Source organism: Oncorhynchus mykiss, chromosome 30 (genome assembly GCF_057628025.1).
Source record: "Oncorhynchus mykiss isolate SJ-2025 chromosome 30, ASM5762802v1, whole genome shotgun sequence".
Taxonomy (NCBI): domain Eukaryota; kingdom Metazoa; phylum Chordata; class Actinopteri; order Salmoniformes; family Salmonidae; genus Oncorhynchus; species Oncorhynchus mykiss.
Genome location: NC_143051.1, coordinates 35379589 through 35401876, shown reverse-complemented (window position 1 = coordinate 35401876; position 22288 = coordinate 35379589). Strand labels below are relative to the sequence as shown.

Genomic DNA, 22288 nt, shown 5'->3' with positions numbered 1-22288 from the left:
GTTACTTCAGAAATGTAAGTGCTGGTGCTAAACATGTCAATACTGTAAATGCATACTTTCAGAAAAGTGTCTGCCCTGTAGGAAATTGTACATCAGTAAATTTCGTCTACTGTTAAATTATGGGGTTGTTACTGAAAGATAAACTAATTGCCAGTGTTTTTTTCCCCTTCTTAATATTAAAGCTTTCGCACAAAATGGCAAGCTTTCACGAACCTAGTAGAGAATAATATTTTTATGACGGTACCTATACAATCCTCTCGTGAAAACCTCTTACAGTTTTACGTTCAGTATCAACCCGTCACCCGTCATCCACTGCTAAAAAGACAAAGGAGGGGCAATGCTCTTTTATCTTTCATTTATAATGTGACATCATACTTGGGAAATAGAAAGCGAAAATGGGAATAGTGGCAGGAAACGGGGATATGCTGTCACAGAGAGAAGGAACACAGTAAGTGAGCCGACACGGAGAAGAGCAAAAGCGACGTCTCAGTCTGTCACCCTACCAAGCTGATATTTGTGACAAAGACGGCAATAGCAGGTAAATCTTCACAACCCGTGTAACATTTCACAATGGTTGAATGATTATTTAACAATCGGTCCTGGATTATGAATAAAATGTCACAAACCAGGTTGTCTTGAGTAACATGTAGCCTGGGCTGGGGTCATTGTGGTTCGGGTAAGGTCTTGGAAACAACAATTGTGTTAATTCCTCATGGCAGGACCTCAGCATTACTTTCATTGTACTAAAATTACATCAAATTTAGTAATTTATTATGATCTCTGTGGTGCTATGTTTATAAGCACCCACTAAAGGTTGAGTGAGGTAGGTTTTTATTATTGAGCAGTCCTATCCCATATACATTCAACCTAGAAGGAAGAGGATATTCTAATTATATTTATGTCATACTTGCAGATATAGTTTCTCTGAATTGATTTGTGTTTGTGTGCATTGATCAAAGTAGAAAGATGAACAGAAGCACACCTCAGAGGGGATCATCCTCCAGGAGACAGAGCTCAGTTCCATCCACACCCTCTGGAGAGCATCAGACAACTCCACCACTCAGAAGGACCCCATCCACCCCCATCGACCTCCAACCTAGCCTGGGCAGAGAGGCAGAGGAGGGTGGGTTTCTGGACGGAGATGGAGGTAGCCCTATAGAGGACTCTCAGACTGGGGCATTGCTGGGTCTGGATGATGGAAATGCCAGTACCCCAGCCACACTAACCTCACACCTCCCTAGGCAGAGACCACACCTGGCAGGTAATAGCATGTTAGACCTGCTCGCTTCAATGCTATTGTTGATTGTCCTCATCTGATGTGTGTATCAGTGTATGTTAAAGATGCTAAGACAATCAGTAACATGTTATGTTCATTAATCTAGCTAGAATTGACATTCTGAGTTGAGTGAGTTTTTTGCCTCTGAGACAGAAAGATGTCTTGTAGATGAAGTTCATGTGTGCATAATCCTGTAAAACAGTTTGAAAATTACACCATTCATGCTTCAATACTATGCTCATCTGAGACAGTCCAGCCAATACATCAATCTGCCCACAGCCAAGATCCCCAAACCAGGGGACGAGCTGGCCCCTATCTCCCCAGAGCTGGCCCGTTGGATCAGGCTTCGGGCCCAGGACCTTAAGCTCCGCCAGAGTGACCGGCAGTGGGCCGTGGACCTGGTCAACCATCTCCGGGAAAGCCTGCTGGTCTTCCTCAAGAACAGTGACGAGCAGCCCTACTTCCAGTCAGCCTCTGTGCTCAGCAGTGGTTCATACTACGAGATGGTCAAGGTAACTCACACCATGAGACGGGATATGTCTCTGGCTGGCAGCTCATTTAAAACACATGAACCCAACAGCAAATTATCCACATTTCCACTTAAGGTGTGTTTAAAAAAATATGGATTAACATTAACCCTGAGTGACTGATTAGGCAGTATCGATGAGCCAATACTGCAATATGTCTGCCTGTCCTGCATTACCGGTAAATCTCTTACCCCCTCACCAATGCCCCACCTTAACACTGATAGGAATGTTTGCTGTCCGTCAATTCTTTCCACGAACATATACAGCAAAAACAAATCCTCACCTCAAACATATACAGTTGAAGTCAGAAGTTTACATACACCTTAGCCAAATACATTTAAACTCAGTTTTTCACTATTCCTGACATTTAATCCTAGTAAAAATTGCCTTTAAATTGTTTAACTTGGGTCAAATGTTTTGGGTAGCCTTCCACAAGCTTCCCACAATAAGTTGGGTGAATTTTGGCCCATTCCTCCTGGCAGAGCTGGTGTAACGGAGTCAGGTTTGTAGGCCTCCTTGCTCGGACACTCTTTTTCAGTTCTGCCCACAACTTTTCTATATAATTGAGGTCAGGGCTTTGTGATGGCCACTACCTTGACTTTGTTGTCCTCAAGCCATTTTGCCACAACTTTGGAAGTATGCTTGAGGTCATTGTCCATTTGGAAGACCCATTTGCGACCAAGCTTTAACTTCCTGACTGATGTTTTGAGATGTTGCTTCAATATATCCACATCATTTTCCTACCTCATGATGCCATCTATTTTGTGAAGTGCACCAGTCCCTCCTGCAGCAAAGCATCCCCACAACATGATGCTGCCACCCCTGTGCTTCACGGTTGGGATGGTGTCTTTTGGCTTGCAAGCCTCCTCCCTCATGTGGTACCCTTCCTGCAGGCTCATCCTGAGATGACCCTCCAGCATGACAATGCCACCAGCCATACTGCTCGTTCTGTGTGGGATTTCCTGCAAGACAGAAATGTCAGTGTTCTGCCATGGCCAGCTGGGACCTGTTGGATCAGAGGGTGAGGGCTAGGGCCATTCCCCCCAGAAATGTCATGGAACTTGCAGGTGCCTTGGTGGAAGAGTGGGGTAACATCTCACAGCAAGAACTGGCAAATCTGGTGCAGTCCATGAGGAGGAGATGCACTGCAGTGCGTAATGCAGCTGGTGGCCGCACCAAATACTGACTGTTACTTTTGATTTTGACCCCCCCTTTATTCAGGGACACATTGCTCAATTTCTGTTAGTTACATGTCTGTGGAACTTGTTCAGTTTATGTCTCAGTTGTTGAATCTTAGGTTCATACAAATATTTACACATGTTAAGTTTGCTGAAAATAAACATAGTTGACAGTGAGAGGACGCTTCTTTTTAAAAACTTTTGTACCTGTTTCCTCCAGCATATTCACAAGGTCCTTCGCTGTTGTTCTGCGATTGATTTGCACTTTTCGCACCAAAGTACGTTCATCTCTAGGAGACAGACCGCGTCTCCTTCCTGAGCGGTATGACTGCCGTGGTCCCATGGTGTTTATACTTGCACACTATTGTTTGTACTGATGAACGTGGTACCTTCAGGCATTTGGAAATTGCTCCCAAGGATAAACCAGACTTATGGAGGTCTACATTTTTTTTCTGAGGTCTTGGCTGATTTCTTTTGATTTCCCATGATCTCAAGCAAAGAGGCACTGAGTTTGAAGGTAGGTCTTGAAATACATCCACAGGTACATCTCCAATTGGCTCAAATGATGTCAATTAGCCTATCAGAAGCTTCTAAAGCCAAGACATCATTTTGGGGAATTTTCCAAGCTGTTTAAAGGCATAGTCAACTTAGTTTATGTAAACTTCTGACCCACTGGAATTGTGATACAGTGAATTAGTGAAATTATCTCTCTGTAAACAATTTTTGGAAAAATGACTTGTGTCATGCACAAAGTCCTAACCGACTTGCCAAAACTATAGTTTGTTAAGAAGAAATTTGTGGAGTGGTTGAAAAACAAGTTTTAATGACTCCAATCTAAGTGTATGTAAATTTCCGACTTCAACTGTAGTATCACATACTGTACATAATAAGGAAATATGACATGCAAACATGGAGGTCCTTGTTCTTCTTGTGTTGAATGTCAAGTGTTGCTGTTTGTGAGTTCATCTGGGTCAGTCAAACCTGCCCTTTTCATTCAGTGAGTATACTTTACTTTTATTATAATCCTGTGAATGAAACAAAATAGTATATAAATAGTAAATTGTACTTGTTGCCATTGTGTGCCAACAGATACTCAACCCAAATGAGTTTGACATGATGCTGAAGCTCCAGTCTCCTTCCCGCCTCAAAATGACTGAGCTGGACCAATACCACGGCCTCTTCTACGAAGTCGCCCTATCCCGATCAACCCGTTCCCACATACGGTCTTTCCTTTTGGACGATGGGGTCACCATCTCAGCCAGCAAGATCATAAGTGAAATGCACCGTCTGGTCCGCAAGTTCATCAGCACCTACAGAGGTGTGGTAACTGGTCTATATTCACCTGAGAGTATACGAATGCAGTCATACAAATGAGAACATACCCATACTGTATATCTTGTACAATTGGTTTGTCTGTAGATGCTATGTTGTTGAGGGGTCAATATGATTATTTGAGCCTTTGAGGTCAGTGGTCGTAGTCCACATCTCCAACCACCTGGGGCATTGTTTTGTCTAAATATGACATGACGTTGCCTGTATGCTTTTGTGTGTTCTTTGATCACCAGTGCCTGGAAATAGCTGGCGTTGGGTTGTGAATAGGAAGCGTCCAAACTCACCAGCGGTGACCCTTTCCCTGTTGGAGGTGGATAATGGGAAACAGGAACTACTTTCTGTGGATGTGGTGCCCGCCCTGGAAGTGCCCTCCTCACAGGGCTGGCCTCTGGCTGCCCGCGCCGGCCCAGATGTGGACAACTGGCTGGGGAAGAAGACCCGGCGCTCTCTCACCCACCAAACTTGCTTCTTTGTGCCCAAGAAACCCCCGGGACGAAACCTTAGTGAGGCAGCTAAAGGTGTGTGGAACATTGTTGTTTTGTGCCAGAGCCATAGGTGCATGACTCTGGATGTGTATAGTTTTTGTGACAGATACATGATTGATACACTGAATGTGAATGATATTTTCCCTTTGATTGAAATGTTGCTGCTTTGTCTCCTGCAGAGAGTTGGAGGATTTCCTTTTCTCACATAGAAAAGGAACTGATCAAGACTCATGGGAACAAGAGGACCTGCTGTGAGACCTCTGCCACCAAGTGCTGCCGGTCAGAATTCACTTTACAACACCGTTTACTATCACCTGTGACTCATTTAGCCCTAATACTGAACAAACACCTTTATGTGAAGTGATTGATATTATGAACAAAACCTCCCTTTCTCTCCTCCTCTCGTTTAGTAAGCAGTGCTTCAAGCTCCTTAAGTGCCTGATCGAGGGACTGAAGCAACGCTACCCTCAAGAGCTGGATGCTCTGTGCTCCTACCACGGGAAGACAGCCTTCCTACACACCCTCTCGATCAGGGCCCAGGACTCCCTGTGGACGCCCCGTCAGCTGCCTGCCTGCTTCATGCACCTCCTAAGGGCCCTGGAGGGCCACGCAAGAAGTGGTCTGCTCCCCCATTTCTTTGTCCCCACCTCCAACCTCTTTGCCCCACCAACCTTCCCGCGCAAAGCTTTGGTGTTTCTGATTGAGGCTCTGGAGGACCAGAGGAGACAGGGGCTTCCCCTTTTAATGCCCCCGGCTCCTGCCCCACCACTGGCAGTACACTCCCACAGTGACTCCCAGCCCCAGCTTTCCCCTGTTGTACAGCAGACTCCTGTTATCCAGTATCCTGTCATCCTGCCACCCCAAGTTGTTGAGATGAAATCCTTTGAGCAAATGTTCAAAATTGTGGCTTTGGTTATGGTTCTTGTCTATGTTTGTTACCTCCTGTAGAGGTGTCTGTCCTGCCCATCGGTGGTAGGAAGGTGGCAGAGACAGTACAGCAGATGATCTACAACAGATGGTGGTAAAATGACATGCAGTTGTAGAAAATGGTATGCCATTTTGAAACAGTATAACATAGGATAGGATTCCAGATTTGTATTTCTCTCTAAATCATGTCTTTGCTCTAGACAAACACAATGAAACATTTAGCCCAAAAGTAAAAATGTTGTATTTGTATATACAGTGCATTCGGGAATGATTCAGGCCCCTTCCTTTTTCCAGGTTTTTTTATGCTGCAGCCTTATTCTGTCATGTTGTGTCTTGTCTCTGTCCTTTCCCTTCACCCTGTCTCCCTCTGCTGGTCGTTGTTAGGTTACCTTTTCTCCCCCGCTTTCCCCCAGCTGTTCCTTGTCTCCTCTAACTACCCATTCACCCCGTTTCCCACCTGTTCCCTTTTTCCCTCTGATTAGGTCCCTATATCTCTCTCTGTTTCTGTTCCTGTCCTTGTCGGATTCTTGTTTGTTGTGTTTCATGCCTGAGCCAGACTATCGTCATGTTTGCTGTAACCTTGTCCTGTCCTGTCGGAATCTGCCGGTCTATCTGAGCCTACCTATGTTTGGTTATTAAAGAAGCTCTGTTTAAGTTAGTTCGCTTTTGGGTCCTCATTCACTCACCGTAACAGAAGAATCCGACCAAGAATGGACCCAGCGACTTCGGATCCTCTCCACTCAGCCGTCGGGATCCAGGGAGCGATGCTAGGCAGACACGAGCAGGAAGTGTCTGCTGCTCGACATGCCGTTGAGACCCTGGCCACCCAAGTCTCCAACCTCACAGAACAGGTTCACCATCTCCGCCTCGATCCACCGGCCACTTCCAGGGCTTTTGAATCTCCGGAGCCCAGAATCAATAACCCGCCGTGTTACTCTGGGGAGCCCACTGAATGCCGCTCGTTCCTCACCCAGTGTGATATTGTGTTTTCTCTCCAGCCCAACACTTACTCCAGGAGCACTGCTCGTGTCGCCTACGTCATATCTCTCCTTATTGGACGGGCTCGTGAGTGGGGCACGGCAATCTGGGAGGCAAGGGCTGAGTGTACTAACCAGTATCAGGACTTTAAGGAGGAGATGATACGGGTTTTTGATCGATCTGTTTTTGGGGAGGAGGCTTCCAGGGCCCTGTCTTCCCTATGTCAAGGCAATCGATCCATAACAGACTACTCTATCGAGTTTCGCACTCTTGCTGTCTCCAGTGGCTGGAACGAGCCGGCCTTGCTCGCTCGTCTTCTGGAGGGTCTCCGCGCAGAGGTAAAGGATGAGATTCTCTCCCGGGAGGTTCCTTCCAGCGTGGATTCCTTGATTGAACTCGCTATTCGCATTGAGCGACGGGTTGATCTTCGTCACCGAGCTCGTGGAAAGGAGCTCGCGCTCTCCGTCGCCCCCCTCTCCGCATCACTACCATCTTCCTCTGCCGGCTCGGGTGCTGAGCCCATGCAGCTGGGAGGTATCCGCATCTCGACTAAGGAGAGGGAACGGAGAATCACCAACCGCCTCTGTCTCTATTGCGGTTCCGCTGGTCATTTTGTCACTTCATGTCCAGTAAAAGGCCAGAGCTCGTCAGTAAGCGGAGGGCTACTGGTGAGCGCTACTACTCCTGTCTCTCCTTCAAGATCCTGCACTACCTTGTCGGTCCATCTACGCTGGACCGGTTCGTCAGCTTCCTGCAGTGCCTTAATAGACTCTGGGGCGGAGGGCTGTTTTATGGACGAGACCTGGGCTCGGGAACATGACATTCCTCTCAGACAGTTAAAGGAGCCCACGGCCTTGTTCGCCCTGGATGGTAGTCCTCTCCCCAGGATTCAGCGTGAGACGCTACCTTTAACCCTCACTGTTTCTGGTAATCATAGTGAAACCATTTCTTTTTTAATTTTTCGTTCACCTTTTACACCTGTTGTTTTGGGCCATCCCTGGCTAGTTTGTCATAATCCTTCCATTAATTGGTCTAGTAATTCTATCCTCTCCTGGAACGTCTCTTGTCATGTGAAATGTTTAATGTCTGCTATCCCTCCTGTTTCCTCTGTCTCTTCTTCACAGGAGGAGCCTGGTGATTTGACAGGGGTGCCGGAGGAATATCACGATCTGCGCACGGTGTTCAGTCGGTCCAGGGCCACCTCTCTTCCTCCACACCGGTCGTATGATTGTAGTATTGATCTCCTTCCGGGAACCACCCCCCCCCGGGGTAGACTATACTCTCTGTCGGCTCCCGAACGTAAGGCTCTCGAAGATTATTTGTCTGTAGCTCTTGACGCCGGTACCATAGTCCCCTCCTCCTCTCCCGCCGGAGCGGGGGTTTTTTTTGTCAAGAAGAAGGACGGGTCTCTGCGCCCCTGCATAGATTATCGAGGGCTGAATGACATAACAGTGAAGAATCGTTATCCGCTTCCTCTTATGTCTTCAGCCTTCGAGATCCTGCAGGGAGCCAGGTTTTTCACTAAGTTGGACCTTCGTAACGCTTACCATCTCGTGCGCATCAGGGAGGGGGACGAGTGGAAGACGGCGTTTAACACTCCGTTAGGGCACTTTGAATACCGGGTTCTTCCTTTCGGCCTCGCTAACGCTCCAGCTGTCTTTCAGGCATTAGTCAATGATGTCCTGAGAGACATGCTGAACATCTTTGTTTTCGTTTACCTTGACGATATCCTGATTTTTTCACCGTCACTCCAGATTCATGTTCAGCACGTTCGACGTGTCCTCCAGCGCCTTTTAGAGAATTGTCTTTTTGTGAAGGCTGAGAAGTGCACTTTTCATGCCTCCTCCGTCACATTTCTCGGTTCTGTTATTTCCGCTGAAGGCATTAAGATGGATCCCGCTAAGGTCCAAGCTGTCATTGATTGGCCCGTCCCTAAGTCACGCGTCGAGCTGCAGCGCTTTCTCGGCTTCGCGAACTTCTATCGTCGTTTCATCCGTAATTTCGGTCAGGTGGCAGCTCCTCTCACAGCCCTTACTTCTGTCAAGACGTGCTTTAAGTGGTCCGTTTCCGCCCAGGGAGCTTTTGATCTCCTCAAGAATCGTTTTACATCCGCTCCTATCCTTGTTACACCTGACGTCTCTAGACAGTTCGTTGTCGAGGTTGACGCGTCAGAGGTGGGCGTGGGAGCCATCCTTTCTCAGCGCTCCCTCTCTGACGACAAGGTCCACCCATGCGCGTATTTTTCTCATCGCCTGTCGCCGTCGGAACGTAACTATGATGTGGGTAACCGCGAACTGCTCGCCATCCGGTTAGCCCTAGGCGAATGGCGACAGTGGTTGGAGGGGGCGACCGTTCCTTTTGTCGTTTGGACTGACCATAGGAACCTTGAGTACATCCGTTCTGCCAAACGACTTAATGCGCGTCAGGCGCGTTGGGCGCTGTTTTTCGCTCGTTTCGAGTTCGTGATTTCTTATCGTCCGGGCTCTAAGAACACCAAGCCTGATGCTTTGTCTCGTCTCTTCAGTTCTTCAGTAGCCTCCACTGACCCCGAGGGGATTCTCCCTGAGGGGCGTGTTGTCGGGTTGACTGTCTGGGGAATTGAGAGGCAGGTAAAACAAGCGCTCACTCACACTCCGTCGCCGCGCGCTTGTCCTAGGAACCTTCTTTTCGTTCCCGTTCCTACTCGTCTGGCCGTTCTTCAGTGGGCTCACTCTGCCAAGTTAGCCGGCCACCCTGGCGTTCGGGGTACGCTTGCTTCCATTCGCCAGCGTTTTTGGTGGCCCACCCGGGAGCATGACACGCGTCGTTTCGTGGCTGCTTGTTCGGTCTGCGCGCAGACTAAGTCCGGTAACTCTCCTCCTGCCGGCCGTCTCAGGCCGCTTCCTATTCCCTCTCGACCGTGGTCTCACATCGCCTTAGATTTTGTCACCGGACTGCCTTCGTCAGCGGGGAAGACTGTTATTCTTACGGTTGTCGATAGGTTCTCTAAGGCGGCTCATTTCATTCCCCTTGCTAAGCTTCCTTCTGCTAAAGAGACGGCACAAATCATCATCGAGAATGTTTTCAGAATTCATGGCCTTCCGTCAGACGTCGTTTCGGACAGAGGTCCGCAATTCACGTCTCAATTTTGGAGGGAGTTTTGCCGTTTGATTGGGGCTTCCGTCAGTCTCTCTTCCGGCTTTCACCCCCAGTCTAACGGTCAAGTAGAACGGGCCAATCAGACTATTGGTCGCATCTTACGCAGTCTTTCTTTTCGTAACCCTGCGTCTTGGTCAGAACAGCTCCCCTGGGCAGAATACGCCCACAACTCGCTTCCTTCGTCTGCGACCGGGCTATCTCCTTTTCAGAGTAGCCTCGGGTACCAGCCTCCGCTGTTCTCATCTCAGTTCGCCAAGTCCAGCGTCCCCTCCGCTCAGGCTTTTGTCCAACGTTGCGAGCGCACCTGGAAGAGGGTCAGGTCTGCACTTTGCCGTTATAGGACGCAGACTGTGAGGGCTGCTAATAAGCGTAGAACTAAGAGTCCTAGATATTGTCGCGGTCAGAGAGTTTGGCTCTCCACTCAGAACCTTCCCCTTAAGACGGCTTCTCGCAAGTTGACCCCGCGGTTCATTGGTCCGTTCCGTATTTCTCGGGTCATTAATCCTGTCGCAGTTCGACTTCTTCTTCCGCGATACCTTCGTCGCGTCCACCCGGTCTTCCATGTCTCCTGCATCAAGCCCGTCCTTCGCGCCCCCGCTCGTCTTCCCCCCCCCCCCCCCCATCCTTGTCGAGGGCGCACCCATCTACAGGGTCCGTAGAATTTTGGACATGCGTCCTCGGGGCCGTGGTCACCAGTACCTCGTAGATTGGGAGGGGTACGGTCCTGAGGAGAGGAGTTGGGTTCCCTCTCGGGACGTGCTGGACCGTGCGCTGATCGAGGATTTCCTCCGTTGCCGCCAGGTTTCCTCCTCGAGTGCGCCAGGAGGCGCTCGGTGAGTGGGGGGGTACTGTCATGTTGTGTCTTGTCTCTGTCCTTTCCCTTCACCCTGTCTCCCTCTGCTGGTCGTTGTTAGGTTACCTTTTCTCCCCCGCTTTCCCCCAGCTGTTCCTTGTCTCCTCTAACTACCCATTCACCCCGTTTCCCACCTGTTCCCTTTTTCCCTCTGATTAGGTCCCTATATCTCTCTCTGTTTCTGTTCCTGTCCTTGTCGGATTCTTGTTTGTTGTGTTTCATGCCTGAGCCAGACTATCGTCATGTTTGCTGTAACCTTGTCCTGTCCTGTCGGAATCTGCCGGTCTATCTGAGCCTACCTATGTTTGGTTATTAAAGAAGCTCTGTTTAAGTTAGTTCGCTTTTGGGTCCTCATTCACTCACCGTAACATATTCTAAACTGTTCCTCATTAATCTACACACAATACCCCACAATGACGAAGCGAAAACAGGTTTTTAGAACTGTATAAAAAAATAACAAACAGACCTTTTGCTATGATTCTCGAAATTGAGCTCAGGTGCATCCTGTTTCCATTGATCATCCTTTATATGTTTCTACAACTTGATTGGAGTCCACCTGTGGTAAATTCAGTTGATTGGACATGATTTGGAAAGTAACACACCTGTTTATACAGTGCCTTGCGAAAGTATTCGGCCCCCTTTGCGACCTTTTGCCACATTTCAGGCTTCAAACATAAAGAATCAACAACAAGTGGTGTGTGAAGAATCAACAACAAGTGGGACACAATCATGAAGTGGAACGACATTTATTGGATATTTCAAACTTTTTTAACAAATCAAAAACTGAAAAATTGGGCGTGCAAAATTATTCAGCCCCCTTAAGTTAATACTTTGTAGCGCCACCTTTTGCTGCGATTACAGCTGTAAGTCGCTTGGGGTATGTCTCTATCAGTTTTGCACATCGAGAGACTGAAATGTTTTCCCATTCCTCCTTGCAAAACAGCTCGAGCTCAGTGAGGTTGGATGGAGAGCATTTGTGAACAGCAGTTTTCAGTTCTTTCCACAGATTCTCGATTGGATTCAGGTCTGGACTTTGACTTGGCCATTCTAACACCTGGATATGTTTATTTTTGAACCATTCCATTGTAGATTTTGCTTTATGTTTTGGATCATTGTCTTGTTGGAAGACAAATCTCCGTCCCAGTCTCAGGTCTTTTGCAGACTCCATCAGGTTTTCTTCCAGAATGGTCCTGTATTTGGCTCCATCCATCTTCCCATCAATTTTAACCATCTTCCCTGTCCCTGCTGAAGAAAAGCAGGCCCAAACCATGATGCTGCCACCACCATGTTTGACAGTGGGGATGGTGTGTTCAGCTGTGTTTTTTTTTACGCCAAACATAACGTTTTGCATTGTTGCCAAAAAGTTCAATTTTGGTTTCATCTGACCAGAGCACCTTCTTCCACATGTTTGGTGTGTCTCCCAGGTGGCTTGTGGCAAACTTTAAATGACACTTTTTATGGATATCTTTAAGAAATGGCTTTCTTCTTGCCACTCTTCCATAAAGGCCAGATTTGTGCAATATACGACTGATTGTTGTCCTTTGGACAGAGTCTCCCACCTCAGCTGTAGATCTCTGCAGTTCATCCAGAGTGATCATGGGCCTCTTGGCTGCATCTCTGATCAGTCTTCTCCTTGTATGAGCTGAAAGTTTAGAGGGACGGCCAGGTCTTGGTAGATTTGCAGTGGTCTGATACTCCTTCCATTTCAATATTATCGCTTGCACAGTGCTCCTTGGGATGTTTAAAGCTTGGGAAATATTTTTGTATCCAAATCCGGCTTTAAACTTCTTCACAACAGTATCTCGGACCTGCCTGGTGTGTTCCTTGTTCTTCATGATGCTCTCTGCGCTTTTAACGGACCTCTGAGACTATCACAGTGCAGGTGCATTTATACGGAGACTTGATTACACACAGGTGGATTGTATTTATCATCATTAGTCATTTAGGTCAACATTGGATCATTCAGAGATCCCCACTGAACTTCTGGAGAGAGTTTGCTGCACTGAAAGTAAGGGGGCTGAATAATTTTGCACGTCCAATTTTTCAGTTTTTGATTTGTTAAAAAAGTTTGAAATATCCAATAAATGTCGTTCCACTTCATGATTGTGTCCCACTTGTTGTTGATTCTTCACAAAAAAATACAGTTTTATATCTTTATGTTTGAAGCCTGAAATGTGGCAAAAGGTCGCAAAGTTCAAGGGGGCCGAATACTTTCGCAAGGCACTGTATAAGGTCCCACAGTTGACAGTGCATGTTAGAGCAAAAACCAAGCCATGAGGTCAAAAGAATTGTCCAAGGAGCACCGAGACAGGTACCAAAAAATGTCTGCAGCTTTGAAGGTCTCCAAGAACACAGTGGCCTCCATCATTCTTAAATGGAAGTAGTTTGGAACCACCAAGACTCTTCCTAGAGCTGGCCGCCAGGCCAAACTGAGCAATCGGGGGAGAAGGGCCTTGGTCAGGGAGGTGACCAATAACCTGATGGTCACTCCGACAGAGCTCCAGAGTTCCACTGTGGCGATGGGAGAACCTTCCAGAAGGAAAACCATCTCCGCAGCACTGCCCCAATCAGGCCTTTATGGTAGAGTGGCCAGGTGGAAGCCACTCTTCAGTAAAAGGCACATGATTCTCTGGTCTGATGAAACCAAGATTGAACTCTTTGGCCTGAATGCCAAGTGTCACATCTGGAAGATAACTTGGTCCCTTCCCTACCGGAGAGCATAGTGGTGGCAGCATCATGCTGTGGGGATGTTTTTCAGCACCAGAGACTGGGTGACTAGTCAGCATTGAGGGAAAGATCAACAGAGCAAAATACAATGAGATCCTTGATGAAAACCTGATCCAGAGCGCTCAGGACCTGACTGTGGCGAAGGTTCAGCTTCCAACAGGACAACGACCCTGAGCACACAGACAACGCAGGAGTGGATTTGGGACAAGTCTCTGAAGGTCCTTGAGTGGCCCAGCCAGAGCCCGGACTTGAACCCGATCTAACATCTGCACAGAGACCTGAAAATAGCGAAGCTCCCCATCCAACCTGGCAGAGCTTGAGAGGATCTGGGAGAAACTCTCCAAAGACAGTTGTGCCCAGCTAGTAGTGTCATACCCAAGAAGACTTGAGGCTGTAATCGCTGCCAAAGGTGCTTCAAGAAAGTACTGAGTAAAGGGTCTGAATACTTAAGTACCGACCAATCTAAAGACTAGAGCTGCCGCTTTCAAGGAGCGGGACACTAATCCGGACGCTTATAAGAAATCCTGCTATGCACTCAGATGAACCATCAAACAGGCAAAGTGTCAATACAGAACTAAGATTGGATCCTACTACACCGGCTCTGACGCTCGTCAGATGTGGCAGGGCTCACAAACTATTACGGACTACAAAGGGAAACTCAGCCGCAAGCTGCCCAGTGACGTGAGCCTACCAGACAGTCTAAATGCCTGTTATGCTCGCTTTGAGGCAAGCAACACTGAAGCATGCATGAGAGCACCAGCTGTTCCGGATGACTGTGTGAGCGAGACCTTTAAACAGGTCAACATTTACAAGGCCACAGGGCCAGACGGGTTACCAGGACATGTACTCAGAGCGTGCGCTGCCAACTGGCAAGTGTCTTCACTGATATTTTCAATCTCTCCCTGACCGAGTCTGTAGTACCTACATGTTTCAAGCAGACCGCCATAGTTCCTGTGCACAAGAAAGCGAAGGTAACCTGCCTAAATGACTACTGCCCCATAGCACTCACGTCGGTAGCCATGAAGTGCTTTGAAAGGCTGGTCATGGCTCACATCAACACCATCATCCTGGAAACCCTAGACCCACTCCAATTTGCATACCGCCCCAACAGATCCACAGATTACTTAATCTCAATCGCACTCCACACTGCCCTATTCCACCTGGACAAAATTAATAACTATGTGAGAATGCTGTTCATTGACTACAGCTCAGCGTTCACCACTGTAGTGCCCACAAGCTCATCACCAAGCTAAGGACCCTGGGACATAACACCTCCCTCTGCAACTGGATCCTGGACTTCCTGACAGGCCGCCTCCAAGCTGTAAGGGTAGGCAACAACACATTTGCCACGCTGATCCTCAACACGGGGGGACCCTCAGGGGTGCGTGCTTAGTCCTCTCCTGTACTCCCTGTTCAACCACGACTGTGTGGCCAAGCACGACTCCAACACCATCATTAAGTTTGCTGACAACACAACAGTGGTAGGCCTGATCACCAACAACGATGAAACAGCCTATAGGGAGGAGGTCAGAGACCTGGCAGTGTGGTGACAGGACAACAACCTCTCAACGTGAGCAAGACAAAGGAGATGATCGTGGACGACAGGAAAAGGAGGGCTGAACAGGCCCCCATCCACATCGACGGGGCTGTAGTGGAGTAGGTTGAGAACTTAAATTTCCTTGGTGTTCACGTCACCAACAAACTATTATGGTCCAAATACACCAAGAAAGTGGTGAAGAGACCACGACAATGCCTTTTCGCCCTCAAGAGATTGAAAAGATTTGGCATGGGTCCACAGACCATCAAAAAGTTCCACAGCTGCACCATCGAGAGCATCCTGACTGGTTGCAACACCACCTGGTATGGCAACTGCTCGGTATCCGACCGTAAGGTCAAGGGAAGCCAGTTTGGATTTGGCTTTACACCAATCACAAGCCAAACATCATTTACAGAAAAAACTTGTTGCATCTTCTTGTGTCGTTGTCCTCCGGTGGCTAGCTAGCTTGCTAAAATGATCGCTTTCTTAAATTAGCCATGGATGGAGATAGGGATTTGGACTTGTGGTTTTACTTAATTCTCTGTACTGGCCAATGATTATAATGGTGATTCTGATCTAACCATAAATTCATACATTGTGCCCCTGGCCTGAGAGGATGGAAGTTCAATATGTAGCTAGATGTAGTAGGCTAATGTTAAGAAACTAGCCTGTCGCGTTGTTGCCCATGAAAGGAAGTTAGGCTAGCGAGGAAGCATTTTAACCAGGAACCTTAGGACATCAAATACTAAAGTGTGATCTGCAGTGGCGATTTTAGCATGTAAATCTTGGTGGGGCAAAAAAATAATAAACGCATGCCAGCAAAGCAACAACACTAAACAATACATTAATTGCACTATAACGGTGACAAACAGTGCCCACAAACTGTTTAAATAAAGCTATCCCAACAGCAGAGCTTTCTTTTCACCACCATGGAGTGAAACCTTACCACTATTACATCTGGCTATCAGTGGAGCCTTGTCTGGCAGCGAAACAGTTCATTCAGCCTAATTTACTTTCTTAAAAAAAAAAATAGCTGATATGGGTGACTTGCTTAAAAATGTGTTTTCTACTGACAATTGAGATGTACAGACTGTAAGGGGACGACGAGCAGATACGGGGCAATCTGTCATTTCAATTAAGACATTAACGAGGACGGACGTAGTCAATATAACTATTTCTTCAGCACTTTAAACGTACAGCAACAGAATTCAGAACATGGGCCATTCTTACATTATTCTCCCTGTACACCAAGTCAGAACCGTAGGATAAATAATAGCTGATATGGGTGACTTGCTTAAAAATGTGTTTTCTACTGACAATTGAGATGTACAGACTGTAAGGGGACGACGAGCAGATACGGGGCAATCTGTCATTTCAATTAAGACATTAACGAGGACGGACGTAGTCAATATAACTATTTCTTCAGCACTTTAAACGTACAGCAACAGAATTCAGAACATGGGCCATTCTTACATTATTCTCCCTGTACACCAAGTCAGAACCGTAGGATAAATAAAGGGGGTATATAGAGTGCATTCTGAAATTGTATTCAGACCCCTTCCCTTTTTTCACATTTTTTACGTTACAGCCTTCTTCTAAAATGTATTTTGTTTTTAATTGTCCTCATCAATACCCCATAATGACAAAGCGAAAACAGGTTTTTCCATTTTTTATTTTGAATACATTTGCAAATATTTCTAAAAACCTGTTTTTGCTTTGCCATTATTGGGTATTGTGTGTAAATTGATGAGGAAAAAAACAATTTAATACATTTTCCGAATGCGCTGTAAGCAGACAATGAAAGGTTTTATAATATTCAATGCTTACATTTCTCTAAAATAGGCTACTGGCCACTTAGTAATGGAACACTTGTCACTTTAATAATGTTCAAATAATGTTTACATACTGCTTTACTCATCTCATATGTATATACTGTATTCTATTCTACTGTAATGAATGCCACTCCGACATTGCTCAATTGAATATTTATATATTTCTTAATTCCATTATTTTACTTTTAGATTTGTGTGTATTGTTGTGAATTGTTTTAGATACTACAGCACTGTTAGATACTACTGCACTGTTGGAGCTAGGAACACAAGCATTTCGCTACACCTGCAATAACATCTGCTAAATATGTGTATGTGACCAATAACATTTGATTTGAGGCTACATGTGCACCACAAAGTCAGAACAGTAGGCTAAGTTATGAGGGGGAAAGGGACCAAATTATTAGGGTGAGGCACATGGGCTACTAACAGCTTACTAAACAACATACTCTTATTATTACATTCTTAGCTGGCATTTTCTATAATTTATGCAGCAGCATACAATACATTTTTGGACTCACCTTGTTGTGCTGTGCTCACTTGAAAAAGAAGGTGGCGCAGCGGTCCTTGTGGGCAAATTGTGTCATCAACATATGGCATGGATTTATTGTGCTTTCAAGACAACTGGGAACTGGAAAAAAACAAGGTAGAATCACAACGTCAGTGTGATTTCTAGAGCTCTAGAAAGACGCCTGAGTTCCCGACTTGGAATTCCGAGTTGAATGACCATTTTCCCAGTCGGAGCTCTTTTTTTCAGAGTTCCCAGTTGTCTTGAACTCACTGAAGTCTGAGATTTCCCAGTTCCGAGTTTCCAGTTGTTTTAAACATGGCAGAAGTAATGCTGGATTGACAGCATGAATGTTTATCCTTTTAAGCTTGGTAAAGAGACTCTTAAACCCAGACTTGGACCACACACCCACTCCACTGAATAGCAGACTGGTGATTGCTTGCAACGCTTGCAGCTAGCCACTGATTCCTTCCAAACCACTCATTGTTGAATTTGCGATTTCAAACTTGTTGTGTAATGTTTATGTCCAATGGCAGATGAGCATCAATACATTTATCTATAATTTATCTTCATAAAACAAGGATTGAAAATGATTTTCCAGTAGATTGTAGATGTGATTCAAGATGATGACTGCTTGTCTAGCTTGCTAGCTAAGATTTAGAAAGTATGATGTTGACATGATCAGTCCAATCAAAGCCACGGTAGATATAATATGATTTGATGTCATTTTATCTGTGGCCAATGACCTTGAGCCTTCTTGGATGGGCACTTCTAATGTAACTCTAGGCAGCACCCAAGGGCTTGAATTTTCGAGCTGTCCCCTTAGATTTTGCGGTGACGTAGTGTCCCCATGAGTGACAGTACACGGAGCCAATCACGGCACAACTAGAGGACATTACCAACCCCTAAGCTCCATATTTTCCACTTCCCAGCACTGAGCTAGGCAGAAACACCTGCATTTTGGAGCAGCCTTAGTCCAAAAAAGAGACCACGTTTGCATGCAGCTTTATTAACTCAATTATTATTATTATTTTTTACATTGTTTGAAAACTGATATGTGACACATATTAATTAATGCCAAAAAAACATGCAAATCAGGCAAAAAAATAGGGATGACATTTTCCACTTGTAATTTTGCTTTAAATAAACAATTTTATTGTGTTCTTGAATCTAAACAGTCTTATATAAGCGCAATTGAAGAATTATATATACTGTTTTATTATTGAATTTGTGCGCCTATGGAACCTTTCTTCAAATGCGTGATTTTACGTAGGGCTCATTTAGTTATACACTTCCCTATAAATGCGCTGGCCCGGAAATGTGTCGTCCTCTTCAAGTGATCAAACATGGCGGTGAGTGCAGGTTTTACGTATAAGGAGGCAAGATTTCGCGGGTTACCTTTTAAATCCACAATCATCAGCGTTATACGGCCAAAAACCCATTGTTTTTATAACCAGATATGAGTAGGTTAATGTGCACTATTGAAACAAAGTTGTATTACGCACAAAATATGGGTCCTTGCTTTTAATTGAAGCGTATGTTGGGGAAAGTGACATGGCTGTTGAAGTCTAGGTTTCTCTCCGAATAAGTTTCTCAGTACTTTGTTACAGTTGACGCGACATCGGTAGAACGTTAACATGCGAACAGTGAAAATATGAACATTCACGTAATTGTACAATTGACTGCAACATTGTAAACACACCTTAGCAAGGTGGCTAGTAGCAGCCGACGATAAGCCATAGGATATGCACCGGCATGTCCTGTTGGCAGGAATCTGGTTATTTAGCCAGGAAGTTAAACACATTGAATCACGTTTTTGAATATATTTGTCAGTGTAAACATGTGTGGCTGCTTGGAAACGGCCTAAAGATCGCCAGTTTGGGTATCTATTGACATTGACCAGGATTTAATAGCTAGTTAATATCGACATGTTGCTATTTTGGCAACTAGCTAGCTATCCAGCCTGGCTGCATAGCGGACAGCTGATGTAGCTAGCGAAACTTACGAAACGTAACTGTTAACCTCCCTAATGCCAACGTTTGATTTCAACAGGAACAGAGCGAGAAAAAGGAGAACCCCATGCGTGAGCTTCGCATCCGCAAGCTTTGTATGAACATCTGTGTTGGGGAGAGTGGTGACAGACTGACCCGTGCTGCTAAGGTGCTTGAGCAGCTCACAGGCCAGACCCCTGTCTTCTCCAAGGGTAGGTATCCTATGCCTGTTTTGTTTATGATCATCTGTGGCTGTGTGTTTGATGGTTACCCGGTTGATTGACATGTTAGTGGAAAATGTTTGTGCTGAAGTCTTCCTCCCCCTGTACCCCGCAGCCCGCTACACTGTGCGATCGTTCGGCATCCGCAGAAATGAAAAGATTGCTGTCCACTGTACCGTCCGTGGAGCTAAGGCTGAGGAGATCCTGGAAAAGGGACTCAAGGTGAGTTTTCAATATTTTATACACTGTCCATCTACTACACCTATATTTATTACAACCACTGCATGGGTGTTTTGGGATGTGGGTTTGCTGACTATGCAAAACTCATAATCATCATTAATTTGCCAAGGGAATGTTTCTTTCTGACACCCTTTAGGGTAGGGCTTAGTGTAGTCGTAACATTTACCCCTATTTCTATTTTCCTAGAGTTCTGTATACTTATGGTTAAGTTGAATCACTTGTGTTCATCCTCAGCCAATGGTGATTTGATTTGGCAAGGTGTCAACTTTGACCATTGTCCACATTAGCAATGTATTTAGGCATATTGCCTAATGTTGCAACATGTTGCCCCTGCTAAATGGAATACCTCGTTTCTTCCAAAGGTGCGTGAGTACGAGTTGAGGAAGAACAACTTCTCCGACACCGGCAACTTTGGCTTTGGCATCCAGGAACACATTGATCTGGGAATAAAGTACGACCCCAGCATCGGTATCTACGGACTGGACTTCTACGTCGTGAGTGGCTTCACATATTTTAGAATTTTTTTTTTTAAAGTTAATTTTACCTGCCAGTTGGGATACGATAGGGTTTTACATGTCTTCTAATCTGAACCACACTCTTTCTTTCACTCTTTTTGTTTTCAGGTCCTGGGCAGACCCGGTTTCAGCATTGCTGACAAGAAGCAGAAAACGGGCCGCATTGGTTTCAGGCACCGCATCCGCAAAGAGGAAGCCATGCGCTGGTTCCAGCAGAAGGTGTGTGGGTTCTCTTATACAGGGTGGGCAGTCATACCTGCAGATTATTTGCTGTGTGTTGCCAATTAAGCTGTAACGCACTCCTGAGTCTACTAATCAACAATTTGGTCTTCAATGTTGACTTTGATCATTTTGAATTGGCGGTTACTGTTTGGCTGAAATAAAAGCCTGCACTCAGTGCCCCCATGCAAGTATGATTGCCTTCTGCTGCTTGAATGCTGTTGGTAAGAACTCTGCTGACTCGTATTGTATAGTAAGTCTGAATTACCTGTGTAATATAAAATTGATGGCTTTTTTGTGTGCAGCTTGAGTAGACTTCCTTGCTAAGCATCTCATTTTTTCCTTTTTTTTCCCTTTAGTATGACGGTATCATCCTCCCCGGGAAGTAAAGAACCATCGTTGACCTTGTTTATAACTATAATAAAATGGAAAAATACCAGTGTTTGGTTCTGTGGTCATTGAAGTGATATGAATCATATGCTGAATTTTATGTTGAGTAATCCACATTTATAATTCTGCATAATAGGAAACTGTTGGCAGTAACCTGACTCAAAGGACAGACTGCGCTTATGGGTCAAGATTCTGGAAAGAATGGAGCTTGCTCCTTACAAGCACATGTTAGTATGTTCTCTTAGTCTCTCAAAATCAGAATAATAGGGGTCTGTTGAAGCTTTTGCCTCTGAAGCTCAAATTGTAATTATACCATAAGCTATTAAAGGGGAAATTATTATAAAATCAGAAAGCATGATGGAGACAATGATTTTGAGTGATTTGCCAGATGTGTACTTTCCTAAGTGCAGCCAGTTGTATTGAACGGTTTGTGTGTGTAATACTTGGTGTTTCATTATTCTGGCACATGATGGCAGTATTGGCTCTTAAAATGAGTAGTCTGGGGGAATTGAGTTTGTCTGATACTATTTTTGGAGGTCACATGGCTCTTGAAATCATGAATTTAAGCAGCTGTCTCCTAGCTCTTCAGAATGCCTTTGGGAGGGTGTCGGAGACGAGTTGGTGCAGTCATGGGGGATTTTATGCTTCCAAATGCAGCTATTTCATGCCATTTTAGAGAAAGTGGCAATAGAAAATGCAGAAATCGTTTCCTGGACAATGTGACCACAAGTTACCTTTGAGGTTTGAAATAAACCGATCCACCAAAGCCCCATACACTACCCACCATTGCGACCTGTACGCTCTCGTTGGTTGGCTCTAGTTTCCTACTCGTTGCCAAACCCACTGGCTACAGGTTATCTACAAGTGTCTGCTAGGGAAAGCCCCGCCTTATCTCGGCTCACTGGTCACCATAGCAGCACCCACCCGTAGCACGCGCTCCAGCAGGTATATCTCACTGGTCACCCCCAAAGCCAATTCCTCCTTTGGTTGTCTTTCCTTCCAGTTCTCTGCTGCCCATGACTGGAACGAATTGCAAAAATCTCTGAAGCTGGAGACACATCTCCCTCACTAGCTTTAAGCACCAGCTGTCAGAGCAGCTCACAGATCACTGCACCTGTACTTAGCCTATCTGTCAACAGCCCATCTACCTACCTCATCCCCATAATGGTATTTATTTATTTATTTTGCTCCTTTGCACCCCAGTATCTCTACCTGCACATTCATCTTCTGCCGATCTACCATTCCAGTGTTTAATTGCTATATTGTAATTACTTCGCCACCATGGCCTATTTATTTCCTTAACTTACCTCATTTGCACTCACTGTGTATATAGACTTTTTGTTTTCTTTTGTTCTACTGTGTTGACTATGTTTTGTTTATTCCATGTGTAACTGTATGTGTTGAATTGCTACGCTTT

General features: G+C 45.6%; 2 protein-coding genes across 3 annotated transcripts; both read left to right on the top strand.

The window, feature by feature from the left end:
- Positions 1–377: 377 nt before the first annotated feature.
- On the top strand, positions 378–11029 carry LOC110489275 (cyclic GMP-AMP synthase). Of its 2 annotated transcripts, none has more exons than XM_021561958.3 (7): positions 378–538; positions 960–1261; positions 1556–1788; positions 4071–4299; positions 4547–4831; positions 4978–5077; positions 5209–11029. In XM_021561958.3, exons 2-7 carry the CDS (start codon positions 967–969, stop codon positions 5744–5746), a joined length of 1680 nt encoding a protein of 559 aa, XP_021417633.1. In that variant the 5' UTR covers positions 378–538; positions 960–966; the 3' UTR covers positions 5747–11029. The 2 variants fall into 2 exon arrangements, with proteins under 2 accessions (XP_021417633.1, XP_021417635.1); XM_021561960.3 differs by having other exon boundaries at positions 386–538; positions 963–1261.
- Positions 11030–19360: 8331 nt separating this feature from the next.
- LOC110489326 (large ribosomal subunit protein uL5) lies at positions 19361–20920 on the top strand. The gene is made up of 5 exons (XM_021562053.3): positions 19361–19498; positions 19623–19729; positions 20110–20241; positions 20371–20481; positions 20841–20920. The coding sequence occupies exons 1-5, from the start codon at positions 19375–19377 to the stop codon at positions 20868–20870; spliced, it is 504 nt and encodes a 167-aa protein (XP_021417728.2). The 5' UTR covers positions 19361–19374; the 3' UTR covers positions 20871–20920.
- Positions 20921–22288: the final 1368 nt, after the last annotated feature.

Excerpts from the sequence above, each read along its gene's own strand:
- LOC110489275 (XM_021561958.3), top strand. The coding sequence starts at position 967 with ATGAACAGAAGCACACCTCAGAGGGGATCATCCTCCAGGAGACAGAGC. Across the intron at positions 1,789-4,070 it reads CATACTACGAGATGGTCAAG|ATACTCAACCCAAATGAGTT; the intron begins GTAACTCACACC and ends GTGTGCCAACAG. Across the intron at positions 4,300-4,546 it reads GTTCATCAGCACCTACAGAG|TGCCTGGAAATAGCTGGCGT; the intron begins GTGTGGTAACTG and ends TTTGATCACCAG.
- LOC110489326 (XM_021562053.3), top strand. The coding sequence starts at position 19,375 with ATGCGTGAGCTTCGCATCCGCAAGCTTTGTATGAACATCTGTGTTGGG. Across the intron at positions 19,499-19,622 it reads GACCCCTGTCTTCTCCAAGG|CCCGCTACACTGTGCGATCG; the intron begins GTAGGTATCCTA and ends TGTACCCCGCAG. Across the intron at positions 19,730-20,109 it reads TCCTGGAAAAGGGACTCAAG|GTGCGTGAGTACGAGTTGAG; the intron begins GTGAGTTTTCAA and ends TTTCTTCCAAAG.